This window comes from Mercenaria mercenaria, chromosome 2 (genome assembly GCF_021730395.1).
Source record: "Mercenaria mercenaria strain notata chromosome 2, MADL_Memer_1, whole genome shotgun sequence".
NCBI classification, from domain to species: Eukaryota; Metazoa; Mollusca; class Bivalvia; order Venerida; family Veneridae; genus Mercenaria; species Mercenaria mercenaria.
The window spans coordinates 112,155,360-112,179,044 of NC_069362.1; the positions used below are offsets into that span (position 1 = coordinate 112,155,360).

Genomic DNA, 23,685 nt, shown 5'->3' on the forward strand with positions numbered 1-23,685 from the left:
TAACTCATTGCTTATTTTGTATGGCAAATGATTTTTGTGGATTTTATTTATTGTTCGTAAACTATACGCATGGGATTAATGAATATTTTGTTGAATTGATTGGACTTGTCTTGATCACATACTTTATTGATAGCCGTTATTTTTGTCCTCTGAACATTAATAATATGTTTCCGCTATTGTAAAAAAATTCTGAGCTGTTTCTTGATTTTGTTGTACCTTCTTGGGTGTGTCTGTCAGTGACAGAACAATCAATTTGGTATTTAATGTCTTAATTTCATCCGCATTATGTACTGGCGATATATTTGGACGCATTCGAAAGAGCCAATAGGCGGATCCATTTCTTTTCTCGGACGGGTGCGCATCCACATAAAGCCTCTTATTTTGCAGGGAAATATTTCAAAGTCCTTTATCATCTTGTTAATCGAACCTTCGAAAACTGATTTTTTCCATAATGTATTGACATTCCTTGTGCTCTACCGATTGCACCAATGACGAATTTATATCGGCTGGATCATTACATAACTTGTTCTTACGTTAGAACATATCGATTAAATAAACTATATTTTGTAGACAGCTTGTAAAATAGAGAATAACAGGCTACTGTCTTTTGGTATCAATGTAATCAGGTCGACGTTGATATGGGCTTGGTGAGGTTCACCGATAACATCGATATCAAAAGACAGTTCAAATATGTAATAATGTTTAATTTTTGTAAATGATCGAATTGAGTTTTGTATGACGTGACTTAAAGCACGAGCTACACGTGCACAGATGACAACGGACCACAAAAAAGTACCACAAAAGAAACCATTTTACTGGATCAGATTTAATGGATTATATGTGAATTATTAAAATATTTCATTTTTGCCACTTGTATTCAAGTAATTGCCATATATGGATGAGGTGTTTTTAAAGTTGTTGAATATATTTAACAAAGTTGACCTACTCATTTTTTAATAATAGAAATATGCGCACGTATCGCAAACATGGCTTTCCTGAACAATATTTATATGGATAAGTTAATAATATGAAATTTATGGATCCAGATAGGTGTTTGTTAAAACATTGTATAGCAAACCCCAGATGTGCTACATGTACAATGGTTATGTCGCATAATTAAATTCGTGCAGAATGATGGATGAATGATGCGTGTTCTTATCAATTTGATATAATTAAGGTATTTCTTTTCAAATAAATGAATTGACTGTTTCTGTTTGCCTAGTCAGTAAAATGTTAGTGAAAAGCTTAAAATTGTTGGAATTGTTCACAGTTACATATATTTCTGTTGTAAACGTTTAGTTCTATTTTGAATTTTACTAACGGAGTATTTATCTACTAAGGACTATAATTTTGACTTGAATTTGCTTTTTAGATATGTTTATAAATGATTGATTAAAACGATATCCTGAGTTGCTGACCTTTCTGAAAGGATTTCAGGCATTTATTTCAAACTAAAAAATGATAAAGCTTTTATAGAAATGCTTACCAAAAAAGCTTAGCGCTGTACTAAATTGATAAGATTGTGCTGATCTTGAGATGGATTGAGCTGTGTCAAAATGTAATAATTTCTTTTGTCGCAGGTGATAATAAAATGTCGTATAATATATTGATCGATGATATGATACAAGATTTGGGAGGATGTGGTCGTTTTCAATGGGCAACATCTATAATTGGGCAATCCTCAAAGATTATTTCTGCTTGGAGCATGCTTGCAATGACTTTTAATGGGCAACAACCCAATTTCATGTGCAGAAGTGCAAATCAACAATACTCAATGACCAGTGAGCAGAGTTTTGATAATGTGTGCAGTCCAGATAACATAACAGAATGTGCTGGATATGTATTCAATGGCGACATGAACACTGTTGTTAATGAGGTACCAATGATTTATACAAATTAGATTAAAAATGAATTAAATATAGATTTATGTAAACTGCAAATTAACTCTTAAATCTAGATATATTTTAAAACATCCAACCTTGTTTATACTGTATGATTATGTATGATTTTAGATTAAAAGCTAAATTTGGTCAAAGCAATTGCTTAATAGTCACTAACGTATCAAAATTAAAACAATCGGGAAAACAAGGATATGATGAAAATAGTTACACGTTTGAAACGATTAGCGCAATATGTTAAGAAGTTCACTCGGATAAGAGAGTTTGGACTTCCGAGTCTACTGATTTGACCATTGCCACTCTGGGTCCGAAATCGCATTTTGGGCGTAGTATTACTTCATATGAACAATCCCTTTCGCTGGTGTACGGAAGGTCGGCCGATTAATTAGGTTACAGTCCAGGAAAGCCATCTGTGGTTCCATTCAACATCGAAAGAAAGTAAAGTCGACGTATAACCTGAATTGTGTCGATTTGACTTTGAAAACCAACAGAACGAAACCTAGAACAGAGTATTGATTTTCGTCTATCCATTTGAGAAGAAGTTTGAAATATCAAAATCGTCTTAACTTTCTCTTATCTGTTATATGTCCACTGTTTTAATATAATCCACTTAACTTTGTATTTGTATTTTAGTGGAACCTTGTATGCGATACCAAATGGATCGCCGCTTTTATCACCACGATACAGATGTTTGGCATGCTTATTGGTTGCTTCATTTCCGGGCATCTTGCAGACCTACTTGGCCGGAAGCCAACATTTTTTCTGTCGCTTTTAATTTTGATTGCTTTCAATTTCATTGCATACTTTTCCGTAAATTGGCAAATGTATGCGGCTATTAGATTTATTCTTGGCATCGGTAAGTCTTCTTATCTGTTTCAGTACGCATGTTATGTTTGCATCGTTAATTCCTTATACCAAGATCAGTATAAGAACTTCAATGTCATCGTTATCCACACGTGACGATTCCACGTCAGGATTCCAACTAACATCTAGCACACTTATGATTCCAATCTGGTCTGCAACACCACTTGTGGGTGAGAAATTAATTGTCGATTGAGAAATTTCTCTTGTCGGCGGAGTCCGGCTTGCCAGTATATTGCAAACGCTACGCAACGGCGGACACATATAGCCAGTATGGCAGGATGTTTAGTATAAATGACCTAAGAGTTATCACTATGCATTCTGACAAAATTCAGAATATTACTCACGAATCGGAATTAATTGATTGAATTATTGATTTATTCATTAATATCTTAGCAAATTATTATGTTATGTTTTGAATACTACAACAGTAACAGCTTAATCGAAAAATGACATCAAACTTATTAAATTTCGAATTTACTCTTGTACAGCTAAACGTCAACATAACATGAGAATTCAAAGTGAATCTGTGAAAGTAGTTACGATTGCGAAGGATCTCCGTGAATGTAGCTTTAGCTGATGTTTGGTCAAAACACGATCATTTCTTTGTTTGTTTTTATAGTTTCGGGTCTCTTTAGTTGTGCTTCATGAAAAATGGCGAAAAGGTGCTGTTGACAATTCGTGTGTAAGCAGTTTTTACCAAATGGCTGATCTGTAAACATATAGCAGATGGTAGATCATTTCTTGGTTTAAAGTGACATATAATAATATGAATAAGGCACTCTCTCAATCGGGAATCGTTGCATTCCATCAGCTTGTCCAGAAATATGCGTTTGTATCAGTTTCAAGGTAGATTTTGGAATACAAAAACAATACTGCCCATATATGTACTGATGTGCAAGATGTTGCAGTTCGGACAAGTTATGTGGACGCTTATTACGCACAAGGAAAGGCGTATTCTTTCAAAAAAATCCGAATTCAGACGCTCTGTGCACATGCCGGAAGGACACATTTTTTAATTCGATAGTATATCTCATTAGGTTTATATCGCAGGTTACCAAAATCGGTAGGATCGATTCCCTAATAATAATTATCATAATGATAGTCTTGAGATACTGAGAAATCATCAATTTTCTTTGGGGACCTAATTTCGTGGTTGAGTGAATCTACAAAATCAAATCCCAGGCAATGGTCAAATTCCTCAAATATTGAAATCCACGAATTCATATAAGCATGAAATTACAATTTTGTCCAAAACTACGAAATTTTGTACCTATGAAATAAAATGATTTTACAGCAGTCATGTTAAAACTTGCTAGGTATGGGTTTCTTCCTGACGGTTCACTACAACATCATGACTGAGTTTGCTCTAACCATATGGCGTCCTCGTATAGTGGCAGTTCCAGCTTGGGCGTTTGAAGCAGGTCTGTTTGCTCTTGCAGCATGGGCCTTGAAGGACTGGAATAATTTACATTTAGCAACTGCTGCTATTGGCCGTTTTTGCTTACATATTGGTAATTAACTTAGATAATGTCAAACTTTAATCTTGAAAATGTATTGGAAAATAGTAAAACAAGTTCTTATCTAGTCTTATGACATTACTGTTTTGATTCATGTGCCTAAATGAAATATTCTAACAACCAAACTATAGAAATCAACTTATACAATTTATCCAAATAGGTTCTTTACATTTAGCAGTAAATAACAAGTCTATAGGCGCATTGTACATTTTCAATGTAGGTAAAGTTCAAAGTATGAAATCAACTGTCAACACGTTTTGTCACCTAAATCTTTGCGCTTTGAAAAGAAGTTTTCTTGTTCACATGAACATGATCCTGTTAGTAAATAAAAGGTGAAAAAAATTTATATCACATATTAAATAAATAAATAATTGCTCAGAATTCTATCTAATTACAGTATTGTTCAAGAGAGTGCTCGTTGGCTTGTCACCAAAGGACGCTATGAGGATGCTGAAAAAGTATTTTACACGATAGCCAAAATAAACGGCAAACCGAAACCAGACACTAGTAAAATCATGAAAGAAGCGTCTAAAACTGACTCTTCTAAGACGAGTGTACACTACGCTGCTCTACATCTCTTCAGAACTCGAGAACTCATTAAGACAACCATTGGCCTTCTGTTATATGGTTTATATTATTTCACTCTGTTCTCTTTATCAAATAATTGCTTACTGTATATATATTCGGGCTATGAGATGTGTTGCTCTGGGTTTATTTGCTGTTCAATACTTTCAGAGAGTCTATATTTGCCTTTTAATAAATGAGTGATGTCAGCGAGCTATACATACACAATTTCAAACTTAGGATAGCGGACAATTTTACTAAGTATCTACATGTCGGAAGAAGTCACATTTTCAGGTTAAAATATCTACATAGTCGTTTTACTAATTCGACCTCTTTGTACCAACCAATGAATAAAGATGTCGCGATATTTCCAGCTAATTATGAAAACACCATGTTTTTAGCTCATTTTGTGAATTACTGACTGTCAGGTGTCCATCGTCAGTCTTTGTAGATTGATCGTCATCCTTCACCGTCAACTAAATACCATCTCCCATTAGCTGCAGGTCTTTAGCATCCGGGCATTGACTTCTCAAATCTTTATTCAAATGTTTCATTTGACTGTAATTAGGAATCGCCTGAGTTAATACTATGTTAATAGTTAATCGACTTTTTCTCATAAACTACTAAAAGGATTTTTCGCAAACTTGTTCTGTAGCATCCTTTGGTAGCTTTTTCTTCGTTTTGTAACATTGTTTGTACTTGACTGAATTAAGGGGCAACTTTGTCTCATGAACGTCTGGTCTGATGTTCACAAAACATCCTTATATAAACTTTTCTTACATTCCAGTGTTTACCTTGATTGCACAAAGGGGCTAACAAAGCTTTAATAGATTATTATTAAAACGACCTCAGCTCGTAAACCACTTTATTGATGTTCACCAATCTTGATGCGTATCATTTTTGTATGTGTTTTTCACAACAAACGGTTTTACTTGACTATACACTGGGAACCCCAAAATTAAAATAAGATATCTTCGTGTTCCAAGAATCTTGGCATTTTTATTTCTCAAATGTGTTCAAATGGTTCCGCTTGATTGCACGTAGGAGCTGCCTGAAGTAAAGTTCACTCATGAATCACTTGATAATATTCAACACAAATGGTTACAAAAGCCTTACGTTTCTCAAGTTTATTCCAATAGTTCTGCATGACTGCACTCAGGAGTCACTAGATCTATTTTTATTGTATATTTTACATCAAGCTCATGATCGTTACCTTTTAAACAATTTTGTTTTACAGTTGTTTATTTTATTAATGATCAACTATACATTGCAAGACGGTTGATTAATGGTCTACCTTAATACTTTATCTTACACCATCAAACATTAACACGGCCACTGATTATTACATGTAAATAATAGCATGTATAACCCAGAACCTGCATTTGCGAAGAAGCGGTTAGTAAAAAAAAACAAAGACAAGTATCAAACAGGGAATGCCACGCACCAAAAACGCAGCCTCCCCAAAACGAAACCCACAGCACGCAAACGTGCACACCACAAACACACACGCACGCACGCACACACACACACGCGCGCGCGCGCACACACACACACACAAGCCATAATTAAGTAAGCCACCATTCGCTCGAGGACGCGACGTGGTGAGTGAAATGCCTGAGATATCCACGGCTTCGAGCAACAAAAACATTGACCGACATGCGTAGGAAAATTGAATTTGTTTACTAGTATCTATTGGTAGAAATGGTTATACGTAGTTACGTTTACAAAAAAAATAAATGTATAGCGAACGTTATCTATGTTACACATTTGAATATGATATTTGTAAATGCCACATGTGTACTCACAACGAAGACTTTATAAAGTATGTTAGTGATCAAAGTGCTGGATAGCGGCTGACCTTTCTATTACAAAGAACCCACTAAGCATTACCTACAAGAGCAGTTAGATGAATACGAAATGTACAAGAGCAGTTAGATGAATACGAAATGTACAAGTTGTTTCGCTTAAACATATTTATTGTATCCAGGATGGCAATGAAATATAAATGTTGTTTGACATAAATGCATATATATTGTGACCAGAATGTCAATGAAATGTAAAAGTTGTTTGACCTAAATATATATTGTATCCATGATGTTAATGAAATGTAAAAATGTTTGACCTAAATATATATTTTGTATTGTTTTAGGATGTCAGTTAGTTACTCGTATTATGGTCTGACGTTTGGAATTAACAGTTTGTCTGGAGATCTGTTTCTGAACATGTTTATGATGAATGTGATAGAGGCACCTGCTTGTTTCTTAGTTATGTATTTTGTAAACAGGTGAGCTGTTAAAAGCATATATTCTCTGAAGCATGTCTGGTAGCCATCTCTTTCAATACAGATGCTCATATTAAACATTGAAATCTTTACACACTTTGGCTACAGTGTTAACGATCATACTTCTATATGAATGATTGCCGAATTTGTAGATACAAAACAATAAACAAAAATCAACTGGGCTTAATGTTCCTACCACTTAGCATTAGTTTTCCGTAGACAATGTTCCACCGTACAAAGTTCTTCTAATTTCTAATTATTATACTTATGCTTTTAACACACCCTCTCAATGAATATGAAGAGGGATGGAAAAATTTTGCATATTTCTTTGAACACGTTGTTTTTTAATTTCATGAAATCAGAGGATGCGGTAAATTTGTTGTAGGATTGTGACTCGAGTCGAGACACCAAAGCAACATTCCAATACTAAACAAACTGGGTAGTAGCGTCGTTTATTTGAACCTAGGTGAAGACAATATTTAACAATAATTTTACATGGCAAATGGTATTATTATTGTCTTTATTCTGCTTTCAGATTTGGACGGAAGTACTGTTGTATGTTTTTCTTTATGTTTACTGGCGCTTGTGGGATTGTTGTTGGTATCATACAGTATGTTGGTAGGCATAGTAATATACTCAAACGCAAAAGAAAGTGTTCACTTTTTAAATTTGAATATTCTCAGTTCTAAAAGTGGTATCCGTTTACAATTTGCAACATATTTTGCGCGAAGCATGTACAATTGACCTTCCTTCAATTTTACGATAATAACTGGGTGGAGTCAAGATAAATAGCGATAGTGGACTTTTGCACGATTTGCACGTGCTGCCCATAGGAAATGTACATGTCTACAAAAACGTGTTTTGTCAGTTTTCTTATGCCTTTGCTGAAAGGAAAAACACATCAGATTTCAAATCTGTGTTGTAATAAAATGCCTCGACTTAGTGCAACTCGGCGAATCGAAGCATTAACGTGACAACGTTATTTACGGCAGCAGAATGTTTGTGTGCCAAAGTAATGTCATAATTCTTTTGCACCAGCAATTTCAGCAAACTGGTCGAGTTGCTGTACACCATAGATCCAGCAGATCTCGAGTGACAACCGCTACTCAAGAATGGAATAAAAATTCCTCGTGACGTCATTCAACTGTTACGTTAGGCCTAAGCATTACCATATCAATGCTTGAATAAATAGTAGAGGTGGTCAAACACGATATTTAAACAAAATAATGTTTGAGGAACAGGCATCTTTTTTATCATCTGACAAGAAAGATATTTACAACTTCCGTTTTTGACCCCTGTTGGCTTTGAATAGCCAAGAATCCCCATAAATGTCAATTATTTTGAAAATAATCAAAACACATCAAATTGGCCATAAACTGCACTAAATTTTGGTATCAAACATGACATACTTTTAGACAAAATAATCTACTTCGGACAACATAATCTACTTCAGTTGACGAAAACCTGAGTGCATACTTTCTTTTGCGTTTGAGTATAGAATAAAACTTAACAAATACATTTACAAAACGACTGCAAATTGTGCGAATGGCTTTATGACTAGTAACTTTGGTGTAAGAGCATTTTTAAAGCAGAAAAAGGGTAAATAAAATGAAAACGACAAAAATATCACCTGATAATGCCCACATCAATGATTCCATGAATTAGTCTTTCACCTTCGATATTTCATGGGATTTAAGTATATTGGAGTTATTAACATGTCTGTTATTTTTCATGCTGCGGTTCACTTTATCTTATGTATGATAAATTATATAATTTTATTTTAGACACTCCGCACCGAGGTGCTGTCACTAATGTATTTGCTTTGGCTTCTAAAATTGGGTTATCATGCGGATGGATTTGCCTGATTGTTTATACAACGGAATTGTATCCAACTGTAGTAAGGTATTATAAATTTGTCAGCAATGAGGATTAAATATAATTATATACTTCTGGTGTTATTTTTAATGGTTGTGTTCTTTTTTATTTCGTACAATTTTTTATTCTGCAGTTTACTTAAGTTAATGATAACAAAGCAGAGCCCAATCAGATTCCACATCAAACTGTTATCATCATCTTTTTGCATTCAATGGGTTTAACTTTAATTTGTCAATTGTTAGAGCCTGCCCGCTTAGCTCAGAAGGAAGAGCGCAGATCTACGGATCGCGGTGTTGTGAGTTCGATCCCCTGGCATGGAGTTAGTTCTACATGAAAACTTGATAAATGACATTTTGTCTAAAATCATTCGTCCTCAACCTCTGATTCATGTAGGGAAGTTGGCAGTTATTTGCAGAGACATGGTTTGTACTGGTACAGAATCCAGGAACACTGGTTAGGTTAGCTGCCCGCCGTTACACAAATGAAATACTGTTGAAAAACAGCGTTAAACACGAAACAAATTGTCAACTGTTGATTTATGCTCTAAGGAAAGGATAGACTGACATGAAAAGATATATCATCTTATTTTGTATGACAGAAAATAAATATGGTTTAAACTAGTTGAAAATAAATTTCCTTTTCAGAACAATTGCATACGGCCTGCACAATACATCAGGAAGAATTGGGGGAATGATTGCTCCCCAAATTGTGTTCTTGGTAAGTAGGACGGTTTTAACATAACGAAATTTTGACACTGGTACGTAGAACAGGTTTAAATGTTTAGCTTTGGAAGCTATCCATGGTAATTTCTATCCTAATACCGTGATCACAGCGGCATAAAGTACTTTTAAAAATTGTGTTTTTGGAAAGAGGTACGTAGATTATCATCTCAACAAATTATGTGCTTGGAAAGTTGTATATTTATTATTTTCGTGGAGGGTATTGTTTGAATTTCATTGTTTTGATTATTGTCCACCCAGTCTAATCCGAACTTATACGGTTAACTACATGCATTCTTATAATCCTTTGTTGTGCTTTAGTTTTCAGTATCCTAATGTTCACATTCAGTCAAACACTAACATCTACCTAAATATCATTCTTGATTAGTATTTGCTAAATATCTTTTTTCTTAATTATATTTTGGCAATGTCAAACACTTTCCATCAGTGGTTTCTATGTTTGTAAAGTAATTTTTCAAAGAAAATTTTTGATAAACTATAGTTGGGAAATCATTCATTATTCGCCATTGTGATAGTTTATTATTATGGTCCACAGACAGCTTTCCTCAGAAAGTAAGATTATATGCTAGCTCACAGACATTAACATGGCGGAGAGATGACAATTCAAATATAAGTAACTGCCGTAACAGCCTCGTAATTTCCCTATTTACCAAAGTCGTTTGAAATAATAACAGTCTTAAGTGAGCAACTTAACTTTGCATTACCATGTATTATTTTATTTATTTACAGAATGATGATATACCTGGGCTGATGTATTTTCTCAGCGGTATTCTGATGATTGCTTCAAGTCTTATTTGCTGCCTGTTCCCGGAAACCAAAGACAAAATACTCGAGGACACATTCAGAACTGATCAAGAGAAAGTCAGTTTTACTGAAGAGAAGACAATGGATGCGGGTTCTACCAAGAAATGCCCAGAAGGAGAATCTGCTTACTTGAATGAATAACCATTTTTTATTTTAGTTTTACACAGACTTACATGACGCTTCTGAAAGACGATTTTTATACAACTATAGTTTGTTTGTAAAAAAATATACCGCCCTCCAAGTTTGGAAACTCATCGACTTGGGTTGGAACCACACTCGCGGCGTTGAATTCTTGGTGTGAGGAAGCCATCGAGCTAGCTTAGTAATACGGAAAGTCGGTGGTTCTACCAAGGTGCCCGCTCGTGATGAAATAATGCATGGATGGGCACCTGGGGTCTTTCTCCCCCATCAAAGTTGAAAAGACGCCATATTAATTGTGTCGATGCGACGTTAAACACAACATATAAATAAATAAACTTAATATTGGACTATTTCAATGTGACTCAGTACTATATTTTCTACTTTGAGTCCAATATTTGTTTAATATTGGACTGTTTATTAGATACTGGACTGCACGAGGAAAACGATTAATATACACATTCAATTTACTAGGGGTCTATAGTAATATCTTTAAATAGCTGGATTCCATACATATACATTACTGTAATCCAGTGAAAGCAGTCCAATATTATAAAACAGTACTGAAAATAAAAATGATATTTGATATCAAAACAAAGTTTTATGCATAGATGCCTTATGAATATGGAAGTAATAGCAAAATGTTTAAAATGACATTATGTTTTTTTTTGCATGAGTCGACGCAGTCTTACTCTCTAAACAACACCTTACTAGAGTAACCACTTCCCTTGAAAAATATTGTTTTAATTTCCAGTCTTAAGATTGTGCAAGAATTTGATCCCTCCCTGCATGAAAAAACAGTTTAATTAGACCAATGAAGATAATTCTGAAAGGCTCTACTGTAGCAAAGTTATAGATTTCGCGACGAAGGAGGGCCTGCTAGTCATATACTTCAAAGTCCCCTATATTGACCGATGTGGTTATCTACTGCTTGCATTAACTTTAAAAGAAAAAGATTAACTATGGTACGGTACTACCTTTAATTGAAAACAAATCAATCATTATAATTCGGTACTATTTGTTTTACATTTAACTACCTTTTTAACAGTATTTCAGTCACAGAAATAATAATAAGTAATAATTTACGAAAGTTGAGTGGATAATTGCATCCTCATACATAGTTCAGTTTTGTTATGTCACAGTCAACATTTCCGAATTTATCCGAACATGGTAGAAAATCTAAACTAATGCTTTCATGGCATTCATGCACGTTTCTGAATGTACATATTGTATTTTTGTTTTGATTTTCACGAGAAATGTTTAGCATTAACCATAAGATTTATATACCGTTATGTTCAGTTTATTTGAGTACATTTTGTATATCATTCAATGTACCTTCAAACATAATACTGTGGAAATGGTGAAGCACAAAAGTGGGCTTTCTATCGAATGTCATAAAAATTTCTAACTACACCATTCAAAACGATAAATGTTTAATAATGTAAACGACTAGTGTATTTTAAATAAATATTCTAGGTCCTCCTAACAAATCTAATTCACACAAGTTGTTATACACTAAATGTCCTGTCGAAAACATCGTGATTTCAATATTGAATAAAAACACACACTCTTTTCTTTTGTGAGCCCATTTAAGTTGATATTGGCCTGCGTGCCCTAGCAAACATATTTTAAGCCTTTAATGCCTGAAACAGAAACCTATCAAATTATGCGTTTATGCAAAATGAGAACTTCCGTGTTCCTTTCAAAATATAAACGTTCATAGCACACCTTAAAAATCAAACCGCCTTCATTTCTTGTGACTGAAGCATTTGCTCACAATTGTTCAGACTGCCTATTTAAAAAGTAAACAAATCTGCAAATAAGGTGCCCCAGTTTTAAACAGATGCACTTACATGAACCTTAGTTTTGTGACAATGTTTTGGAATTGATATTCTATTTCAATCTATGATTTTGGATGAAATACTGAGATATTAAAGATACATTTGATAAATTCAAAGTGAAAAATATCAAATGCATTTTTACAGCATTCCAGTTGGGACTACCTTAACAGTATTTAATTACATTTCCTCATAGTGTGCTTCAGACAATGTCACCCATTGCAATAATAACTGCGGTAAGAGTAGTTTCGGGAGTACAAATCAAATTCTTATTGAAACTAGGTTTCCTTAGTTTTCAGCTTCCGCCTCGCTATGCGCCGTGTACTAACAGAAACTAAAATGTATCATTTAGTATGGTTTGGACTTACCAGTAGCTATGTCCGATAACATATTGAAAGGGTCTGTTCTGTAAGTCATTGCATTGAATTTGAAGATTTTTGGGCATATTCATGTACAGCACAACAAAACCTGTCATTGAACTAATAAATCACAAAAAGAGTTTATTGCCAAGCAGGTAAACAAATAACCCATTTTCTCATCCAGTGTACATGTCCGCGGTTGTAAATTCTCTTCGGCTGTCCGATTCCAACTAGGCTTTTAATGAAACATTATCCCTGGCTAATTGGAACAAGAAAATGTTTCTTTGTACACGCTTTAATAAAAGGAACAAAAGGAGGAATTGAAATAAGCATTTGATACCGAAATGTCACAAAATTTCTTTCTTCGCTCCGCCACTCGTAAGAATGCTACCTTTGAAGCTCACCCGATAAGATAAAATTGATTATTCCGTACACGAGTTAACACAACAAGTAGCAACACGAGAATCCAATATTACGAAAGGAAACACGAGAAAAGCGCAATTGTGCATTATGAGAAATGCGTGCGTAAAAAAGTCATGAGGATCTACAGAGTATTTCATAATCAAACAACAACTGTTATTAATGGATAAGTTTATAAAACCGAAATAATTCATGAATATTTTACGTCAATGGTTTCTACGTACTTATTTATTGGTTTTGTCATAAAAGGCAATGTTTTAAACCAGATACAAGTCTCAAACGATCATATATGTAAAATACTGGATGGTCCGAAGAACAGTCCAGTATTTTACATATTGGATTGTTTTCGTCTTATATCCTATACATAAAAATGAAAATGATTTACAAAAGTCATTCTCATATTGACAATGTTTACAGCGACAAACACGAAAAGTGTTAATTTTGGAAAAATTAATATTGAAATTTATATATACACAACAATTTAACAACTAAAAATGATACTTAATTTCCCTCACGAAATCTATATGAATTTAGACAATGCGGTATAATACTGAAAATAGAAAAACAGACAGGGGATGTGACTGAGATGGATAATATGTCTGGATTAGGGATACTTAGATAGATGCAATATCGAGAATAGATCTAAAAGTATTTTATTCCATTGACATTGATCTTTGACTTGTTGACCAACAGAACAAAAGGGATCCACTCTACGTGGTGCTTAGTCAACATGTAAGGTTTCAAAACTTTAGCTAGTTTACTTTCAAAGGGCCAGGAAATGAAACCAAAACTAAAATTAAGACAGGTTTAGTTGACATTGACCTTTAAGCCACTGACCCCTAAATCAATAGGAATCTTTTTAGACTGAATCTTCAGTCTACATGTAACTGTGACCTATTGAACGGACAGACAATGTCATTCTATACGATTTTTTTTATTTTCACAACGGGAGTATAAAAATGGTCATAGCGAATCAGGAAATCAAACACCAGACAAAACAAATATTGCCATTTCATTTTGGCTACAGTGACGTAATTGATCTTTTTATATGGACATAACCATATATGATAATCAATGAATAACAGCAAGAAAATCATATTGTGTAGGTTATGTATGTTTGAAAATTAATGTGTGTACATTCTTTTGCCATTTCTATTTAAGTAACGAAAGATGTCGCCAATTTGGTCAAAATGGCTGCTGTGTAATGTAATCCGTTACATTGATAACATTTCTTTCATGTTTATTCAGTTTTTTTTCTCCCACATTTAAGGTTTCATTTAGGTCTTTCTAAATAGAGACTTTGTTACATATTTCATATTCCGTTTAATGAAAGAAGCTCCTCTTAAAATATTCTCTTGAACAAATTTGAGAAAAACAAAAACAAAAGCCCAACAAGAAAAGCCGCATTCAAAGAACACAGCCGCCAATACAGCCTTCCACCTGGAAATATAGGGGTGTGTATAACTGTTTACATGATAGGAAGACGCTTTAAAAGTTTTGCCCAAAAATGTTTGTCACTTTATCTTATACATACATGCGCTTCCAAGTATGGTTTTAATTCCGGGGTAACAGGATTACTATCTAGATCCTCTAATGTAATTAACACCATTGTATCTATTTTTCTTTGACGGAATTTAAATTCGGTCTCTCGGAATTCGATAACGTGCACAGAGTTTCTCAAGTATTCATTTGAGATGGCGAATATAGTTATATGACTGGATTTCAACACATCATTAAGTCCAGAAAAAGGTGTACCTGGACGAAATTCTTCCTGAATGGACACTTTATATGGCGGATCCTGACCTTTCAGATAATTAACGATTTTTTTCAACATTTCCATTGTCTTGGGATGAAGGCCCTATAAAGATACCGTAACGCAAACACCGGCGTATCCTCTTCCGAGAAGTGGTTTTGCATTTTACAATTTGATTTCATAAAAAAGCTTGGCTGTTATTTTTTTTGCAGGCTTCAAATGAGAACAGTAAAATAATACCAATCAACAATCCAATTGTTATGAATAGCATGTCAACGAAAATTAGACTTGTTTGGCACAAAAGTTATTGTCTGGAACTTCTATCATAATGATTGCTCTACCTTTACCAAGTCCAGTTGCGCATATAATTGTATACTGGTTGTAAACGTGTTCTTTATTTGAAAGGAGCCATTTTTTCATACATAGTGTATGACAGTCGCATGTAAATGGATTTCCATCGATGGTTAAAACTTGTCCGTTAAACGATTTAAATGTTTTAGGAATACTTTTAAATTAGTGGTGATGTTTCGTCGAGAGCAATATCGCTTGTAATCATTATGGGAAGACTTTGCAAAAGTTTTGCCCGAAAGTGTTTGTCACTGTATTTTATATACACATGCGTTCCCAAGTATAATTTCAACTCCTTGTAAACAAGTGACGTATCTAGATCCTCTAAGATAATCAGCACCATGTTTATATTCCTATCCCTTAGGAATCTCATGTGGGCCTCTCGGAATTCCATGTTGCACCAAGCACTTCTTAGAAAATTGTTTGAGATGACGAGTAAACTCGTATGACTAGATTCTATTGCATCGAGTATGTTTTCAGATATGGTTTTACCAGGTTCAAAGTTTCTCTCACCAATGCACACTTTATATGGCGGATCATGATGTTCTAGATTATCTACAATATCGTGAATTATATTGTCGTCTTCACACGAATGTGCTATAAAGATATCATAACGTAAACGCCGATGTTTCCTCTTCCGGAAACAGTATCTACATATGTCAAAATGTGATATCATAAAAACTTGGATGCTGTTTATTTTGCAGACAGTGACTGATACTATTATAACACAAACTAACAGTGATCCAACGGTAATGAATAATATATCAGCGAATGTAAGACTTGTTTGACAAACAAACTTGCTGTCCGGAACTTCAACCATTGGCTTACCTTTTCCAGGTCCAGTTGCGCATACTATTTTATCTTGGTGATAAATGTGATTTTTGTTTGACAGAAGCCATTGTTTCATCCATAATGTATGGCAGTCGCAGTTGAATGGATTTCCATCAATGGTTAAAACTTGTCCTTTACTAAAATTAAACTTCTCGAATGTTTTTGGAATGTTTTCCAAATTATTATCATGCAAGTATATTGATGTGTTAATTCTGCCTTCTAGTGCTTTGGCGATGGATGGATCTATATCGGCAATTGCACATTGTGAGACATCAAAAACAGTCACATTGCGAAGATATGCTCTTGAGGAGAGCTGAACCATACCATTGGATTTAATATTAATGTATATCTTATCTGCTACTGGACATGTCATGGGTAGATCATCTAAATGGTATGTATTACTGCAGTCCACGGTGATGAGGCCGAGAGCAATAGTTTTAAAGCAAGTGCAGGAATCTGGACAACCATGTGTAACTGAACAGTTAAATTGGTCAGCATGAACCTTGCGAACCAACATCCCCTCCAGACTTTTAGGGGTTCCACATGTTATTGAAAAGTCTGGATTATCCGGATCCATTGAATGAAGCTTTCTAAGCGCTATGGCTAGGGGAAAGATAGCACAATCACATATAAAAGGGTTAAAACGTGCGTCGAATCCACTGTTCCACATGTTAAGCAGCTGTATCAATGGTCGTGTAACCGAAAACATTTTAAAGTAATAATTCGTGTCCAAGGTTGTGATATTATTATGAGTCAGAACGCCCTTGAATGCAATTGATTTATGAATGTCGTTTATGGTGATATTAATTGAATTTGTGAACCCAGTTATACTATTCCGTGAAGCGTTTATGGTAATGCGTGTCTTATTAGACAATAAAACTTTACTCATTATACTGGAGTCAAGAATTGTCAGATTATTATTAACAAGATGTACATAATCTAACGCCTTTAATTTGACACTAAACGTTCCATTTTCAATGAATGATAAATTGTTGTTAGCAAGATAAAGTTTCTCTAGAGATTCTAAACAATCGAGATTTCCTGCTCGTAATACATGAATATCGTTGTCATCCAGAACAAGCTGTTTCAAATTGTTACACATCTGTTGCGATGTATCAAATGAAACAGCGGTTATTTCATTCTGTGATAAGTCTAAATTCACAAGCCCTTTTAGTATATCTAAATATTCTGGAATTCTCTTCAATCTACTGTTGCTAAAGATTAATGTTTCTGAAGTGTTATAAGCCTCTAAGCATTTTATAACCTGTTCGTCTTTGAAACCGTTCCTTATGACTAGAGTTAAAGTGCTGTTATTGAAATCACAGACAAAGTTTGCGCTTTTTTTGTTAAGTTTTTCCAAATCTCCGTATTCGGTATGTAGGTAAAGAAGAACCAGAAAAAAGAAAACTGTTCTGCTGTTTTTTACCATTGTTTAAAATACGTTGAAGACTCACATTAGTTAAGAAAAGCGCCTTCTTCTTGTATTTTTGTTGATAATCCTTTCTTTGAAATTATCCAGCATTTAACTGAATATCGACATTGATAAAGCCGGCTGAAAAATTAATTTTGTTCAGAATAAGATTCAAATAAACATATTTTATTGTGTGGAAGAAAAATTACCTTCCTCTAAATAATTTTAGAAATGTTACTGATATGCTTAGGCAATATATATAGATTCTTAAACAAATACCTGAGCATCCATTTAAAGGTTCATAACTCTACTTGTGATGGACCAATATTGCTTAGAATTCAACTCAAATATTTTGCCATATGATTTATTTATACATTTCATAAGATTGTCAAGACATTAGGTGTCCTAGTGTTTGTTTGTTTGTTTTGGGTTTAACGCCGTTTTTTAGCAGTCTTTGAGTCATGTAACGGCGGGCATTTCTGTTCTTCGCATGTAATTGCAAACTTCTCCAAATTACTCAGATTAGAGGTAGAGGACGAATGGTTTCAGACACAATATTTGAATATGAAGTCGTCACGGACAACATACGCCACACACAGGGATCAAACTCACGACCCCGCGCTCCGTAGATTAACGCTCATTTACTGAGCTAAGCGGGCGGGCTAGGTTTCCTAGATTAGTGTGAAATTTTGCAGTTCAGATTAATTCGAAATTCAAAACATATTAAAAGTAATACTGTCCTTTATAAAATTTGTTTAGAGAGGACATACATTTCACATTCATCATGAAGAATGCTCGAAATGACCTGTAATATGCTACCAATAAAATATATGCTACTTCGAGTAATTTTGCCAGTCCAGGAAAAATGATTTGAGCCTCCTTTTTTCTTTTCTGTAAAAGCTATGACGACTTATCAAAAGTGATCGTTTTTGGTGTGTGTCTGTGTAAGTGTGCGTGTGTGTGTGGGAGGGGCGGGGTCGGGCGGCGGGTGGTAGGAATTGTAAACTACCAGTATTGCAATTTTGACTTTATCCATATAAATAGTACGACATAAGTCCTGTCCGCAATTGAACTTATCTATAGTACATGCATTCTAGAAATGTTACAGGGGCCGTATTCATAAGCATCTTAAGTATAAGTATAAGAAATTGATTATTTACTTAAGTTTTACTTGTTTTACTTAAGTTAATAATTTATTTTACTGAAGTATATTTGCTATTTATAAAACAACTTAATAAATAAGTAATTCTTGGCTTTTATTGTGGACGAAAACATTAAAATAAACAACATTAATTTCAGACAGATACAACATGCACAATTATGTTTAAAGTGCTTTTATCTGATAAACAACACTTTAAACGTACTCACGATGCTATTTTGTTTTCTGACTTAAGTCATTTCTTACGTATCTTAAGTTTAAGCTGTTTTATGAATAGGACTTAAGTTTTTACTTGGACTTAAGCTGAAATCGCCACAAACCTAAGTAAAGTCTCTTAAGTCAAAACTTATATTTAACATGCTTTATGAATACGGCCCCAGTTTTATGATTATTGTAAGTTTATTATAAGTTTATCAACAAACAAGATAGCTTGTGTGCTAAAAGCAAAACAGTGTAATTGATGGATGAATGGACAGAAAGTGCTCACTTAAGCTGAAATTTACGGCTTAGTGCATGTCGATTTTTTCTTTATTCGGCAGCGTTTTTGAAAACAAGAATAAGAATTGAAAATTCTTGTATTCGTTTTTAAGACAGGCGATTTCGTGAAGATTTGACACACAAAATGTTATCTAGATTCATTCATTCTCCGCTTCTGATTTTCTGATGCATGTGGAGAGATATTAATGCCAGTTAAATGCGAAGAAAACTAAGCACTTGTACAGAACCCAGGAATCCTGCTCGCGTTACATAAGCAAATATTTTAGGAAAATTACAAAGAACCTTTATTAAGCAGTTGAACAAAACAAACTAAATAAATTCAAACTAATAGTATTGATGATGAATTATATAAAATCATTTACCTGAACAGTCCTGTCACAGACGTAATAGATCATGTCCCTATTTAACACTAAAGTCAAATGCTTTTAACCTATAATAACCGCATCTTAAAATATAGTTTGTTTCTAATCTGACGTGTAGTTCTGTTTTAGCTGTCATTTCAATGTACACGAAACTTAACTGATCTATAATACCGTCTTGACTGTCTGATATAAAGTAATTTATACAAACCCTTAACAATACAGTCTCCTTTTCTCAGTAGACTGACGTTAAACAAATATAAAAACAGTTAAACACTAGCGAGATATATATCTAAACTGTAATTTAATAATCTGAAAGTATCTGAAAAGAAAACACGTAATATGAAGATATTTTATGATATTTAAATCATATAGGCTAATTAAAAAAAAAAAAAAAAAAAAAAAAAAAAACTCTTATGTAATTACATGTACTTAGTTAAGTCTATTATTTTAAATGCTTGTTTTTGCCCTTTATGCATCTTCATTGTTGACCTTTTCATCTAAATCAGAAACCTATATGACCATTTCATGGATCAAAACAACACAACAATTCTTCTTCTTCTTTTTCTTCTTCTTCTTTTTCTTCTTCTTCTTCTTATTATTATACCAGATTTATATAGCGCCCTTTTCATGATAAACACGTTCAAAGGCACTTTACCTAATTCTGAATTTTACAGAAAACGAAGAATAGAAATATGAAATGTACTTAAGCAAACACTCAAGTTTGTTATATCCTGCTTAATTAAATAGATATATCATATTTGCGTGACTGAAATACGTACTGCAGACAAATATTACTAAACTAATTAGTACTAGTATAATTTAGCTATAAATACATTGTTATAGGAAAAATCAGCATCAAATAACAATAACTTAAATAATAGCATGATTTTAAATTAACAGACTTAACTAAGTAAATATTTAAGTTTCGAGAAACTGGGGCCAGAGGTTCGTAGGTAATAAGATTTGCCAACGTCAATGTCAATTACAATCGGTCATAAGTTTTCTGCTAAACCAGACAGGACCTTTCGGTGTTTTCACCGGCGCTGTAAAACTGTATTTTACTCAAGAGGTAAGATGACTCTCACGCCACAAATAGCATCATAACGAAATACATTTATGTAGCAGATGTTTTATTTGTTTATCATGATACAGGATGTCAATATTACTTGCCATTTCTTTTCAAATTAATACTTTATAGGTTATGCATTCGTTTGGTGATCTGTTAAGTACATGTAGTTATAACTTTAGTCATTTATTATTATGCAAATGATATTTTCAGTAACTTAACAGCACGTACAAGAAGTCGGAGCAATGTGTCCAATAAGATTTAACATTAATTTTTCTAAATATAAGTTTTCCGGTCAGTAAAAAGTTTGCTGAGTAAATGAATGTAGAAAGCAATGGTGCTAGATTGGCGAATTTTTGCTACCTGTCAGGGTGCCGTACGGTGGCCTGAAATTTAAAACTTTTAAGTACTTTGACTCAGTGATATAATATCTTGACTTTTGGAATCATGAAATCTATCCAGTATTACATATAATAGAACTAAGTCAGAGCAATGATGCTTAAGTTATGTTTTACATTTCATTACATCTCACCAACCACCCAACCCATCTATCAGTTTGTTTGCATAAGCGTTTTACGCTTCACAACGATTGTGTTAAAGATTTCTATTAACTGTTACAATTGTAGTAAGAAACCGCCCTGTTATTGTGCACTTAAAACTTCCTGTCCTTTGACATTATGGAGTCCATATGATATTACTGCTTATCACATGCTTGACATAGTGAGCGTAAAATAAAGACGTTACATTTTTGATAAGAATAGGAGACATTGGTATTATTGACTTTAAGTATAATAGGCAAAGAAAGAAGAAATTTTGATGTTTCAGCAGGAAACGCTTACATGTGATAAAAAGAATATTGCATTTGTGTCTCTTCAAATTAAACGATTTGAATAAGACTGATGACATGCTCAGCAGAACCTCGCATTATATTATTTTTTTCAACTCGTTTAATAAATGAAACGCAATATGAAAAGACACTCATGTAGTATCCTCTATATTGTAGATTTCCGCTTAAGCCAATTCCGCTTATTGGGCCGTGATGTGTGTTGCGCATTTCATTTACTCTCGTGGACTGAATTAACCAAACCATTTTTTTTTGTTTCCGTTTCACATTTTGTATCAATCTTTGTTTCAGATTACACGTTTCTGCACCGACTGTGCAAATCGATTGAACCAATTTGTGTACTATTAGAGTAAAAGCATAAATAACATGTCATGGTCGCATAAAATCAAACATTTGTTTGATACATTGGGTTATAGCGAACTATGGAATAATGTTAACTTAGACTCAAATGTATCTGAGCGGGCGTCCAAGTTACTGATAGCTCCCTGCTTCTTCTGTAGCGGTATTTTCTGCCTAGATATGCTGAAAATTATCATATTAGGTTTCTATATGTTTGAGTTATTTGGCAGAATAAAATTTGCCCATTTTCAAGTCAACCTAGAGTTTGGTTTTATATTTCCCCCATACTTAGTTACGCAGAGTCGGACCTCAGTAGTGAACAGGTGTACATATATGTAAATTATCTTGCTTTGCTTAAACAAAGAAAAAGGGATCAGTATATCCAAGACTTGAATGCATCGATCAAAAAAGTTTCTAAACTTGAATATTATTGTAAATTTAAAACTCAGGTTTGCTTTGAAAGTTATCGTGATTTCTGCAAATCAATAAAGGAAGCAAATCACATCATTTACGGTTTGTTCACATAATTTAGAAATAGAGTTTGGTAGATTTGCAGGTATAAGTAGACAAGATCGTTTGTGTAAAACGTGTACCAATAATGCAATTGAATCAGAATATCACTTTTACTATGTTGTCCAAGATATGCAAGTATTCGTCAGAAATATTTTGGGCATGTATCATGGCTTTCTATTCAAAAATTTGTTTCTTTTAAATTAAGGAAAAAAAGCCTTGGAACATATTTCTGCTTATAAATTATATAATGTTTATTTGAGCCGTGCCATGGGAAACCAACATAGTGGGTGTGCGACCAGCATGGATCCAGACCAGCCTGCGCATCCGCGCAGTCTGGTCAGGCTCCATGCTGTTCGCTTTTAAAGCCTATTGGAATTGGAGAAACTGTTAGCGAACAGCATGGATCCTGACCAGACTGCGCGGATGCGCAGGCTGGTCTGGATCCATGCTGTTCGCAAACCCACTATGTTGGTTTTCTCATGGCACGGCTCATGTAATGTTTATTTATAAATGATTTGTGTAAGGTATGCCATGGTAGGAAATGTATTGAATAGTTATGATAAAATATTTATGTTAAAATATTCTTATTTTGTCTTGGCCATATTTGTTTGTATGCTTTGTAAATGGTCAATGTATGCTTTGCTTAATGGCCACGTAATGCTGTGTCCTCTTGATACTATGGCTGTGTTATGTCATATGTTACAAATGGGGTAATAAAACAAAAATGTAAAATGTACTAGCTAAAAAATTCCGATCAAACTATTACCAATTATTAAAGCGACTAACCCACACATAGTGCTGTGAGAATTTTTGAAATCAAACGTTATCTATATTCACCTTTATGTTGCATATTTAATATTCTAACAATGTATTTTTCTGTCGAATCCTTTCCTAATAAATCAAAAATGAAAACATTCGTCTACTATTTCTAATAAGGATTTTCCGGTTTATAAAAATCGGAATTCCCGGCCTTCAGCGAACACATTGCAAACATCAGGTGACAGTGAGAACATGATAATCAATAGAGCGTACAAGTATAGGTATCATATAGTGTAATGGCGTTTTGAACATGTAACCAAATAAAACAATAACATAATACGAAGTCAGTACACTACATTCTATACATAGAGCGTGACGTCACACATTCCGTTTAACCTCTATACTAGGAATTGATAACTAGCCGATTTTGGATAATTGTACATACACTAAAACATAGTCCCGCGGAGCAGATGAAATTTTCAGAATTAACTTATTTTTTGCATG

The 23,685-nt window shown here is 33.9% G+C and overlaps 2 protein-coding genes across 4 annotated transcripts in view; both read right to left on the reverse strand.

The window, feature by feature from the left end:
- Positions 1 to 23,685, reverse strand: part of LOC123564966 (organic cation/carnitine transporter 2-like) — a 178,958-nt gene that overhangs the window by 125,602 nt on the left and 29,671 nt on the right. The window lies entirely within an intron of this gene.
- LOC123564967 (protein toll-like) lies at positions 10,800 to 20,300 on the reverse strand. Its single transcript, XM_045358909.2, has 2 exons — positions 19,661 to 20,300; positions 10,800 to 17,782 (listed from the first exon to the last, which is right to left on the reverse strand). The coding sequence occupies exon 2, from the start codon at positions 17,657 to 17,659 to the stop codon at positions 15,560 to 15,562; it is 2,100 nt and encodes a 699-aa protein (XP_045214844.2). The 5' UTR covers positions 17,660 to 17,782; positions 19,661 to 20,300; the 3' UTR covers positions 10,800 to 15,559.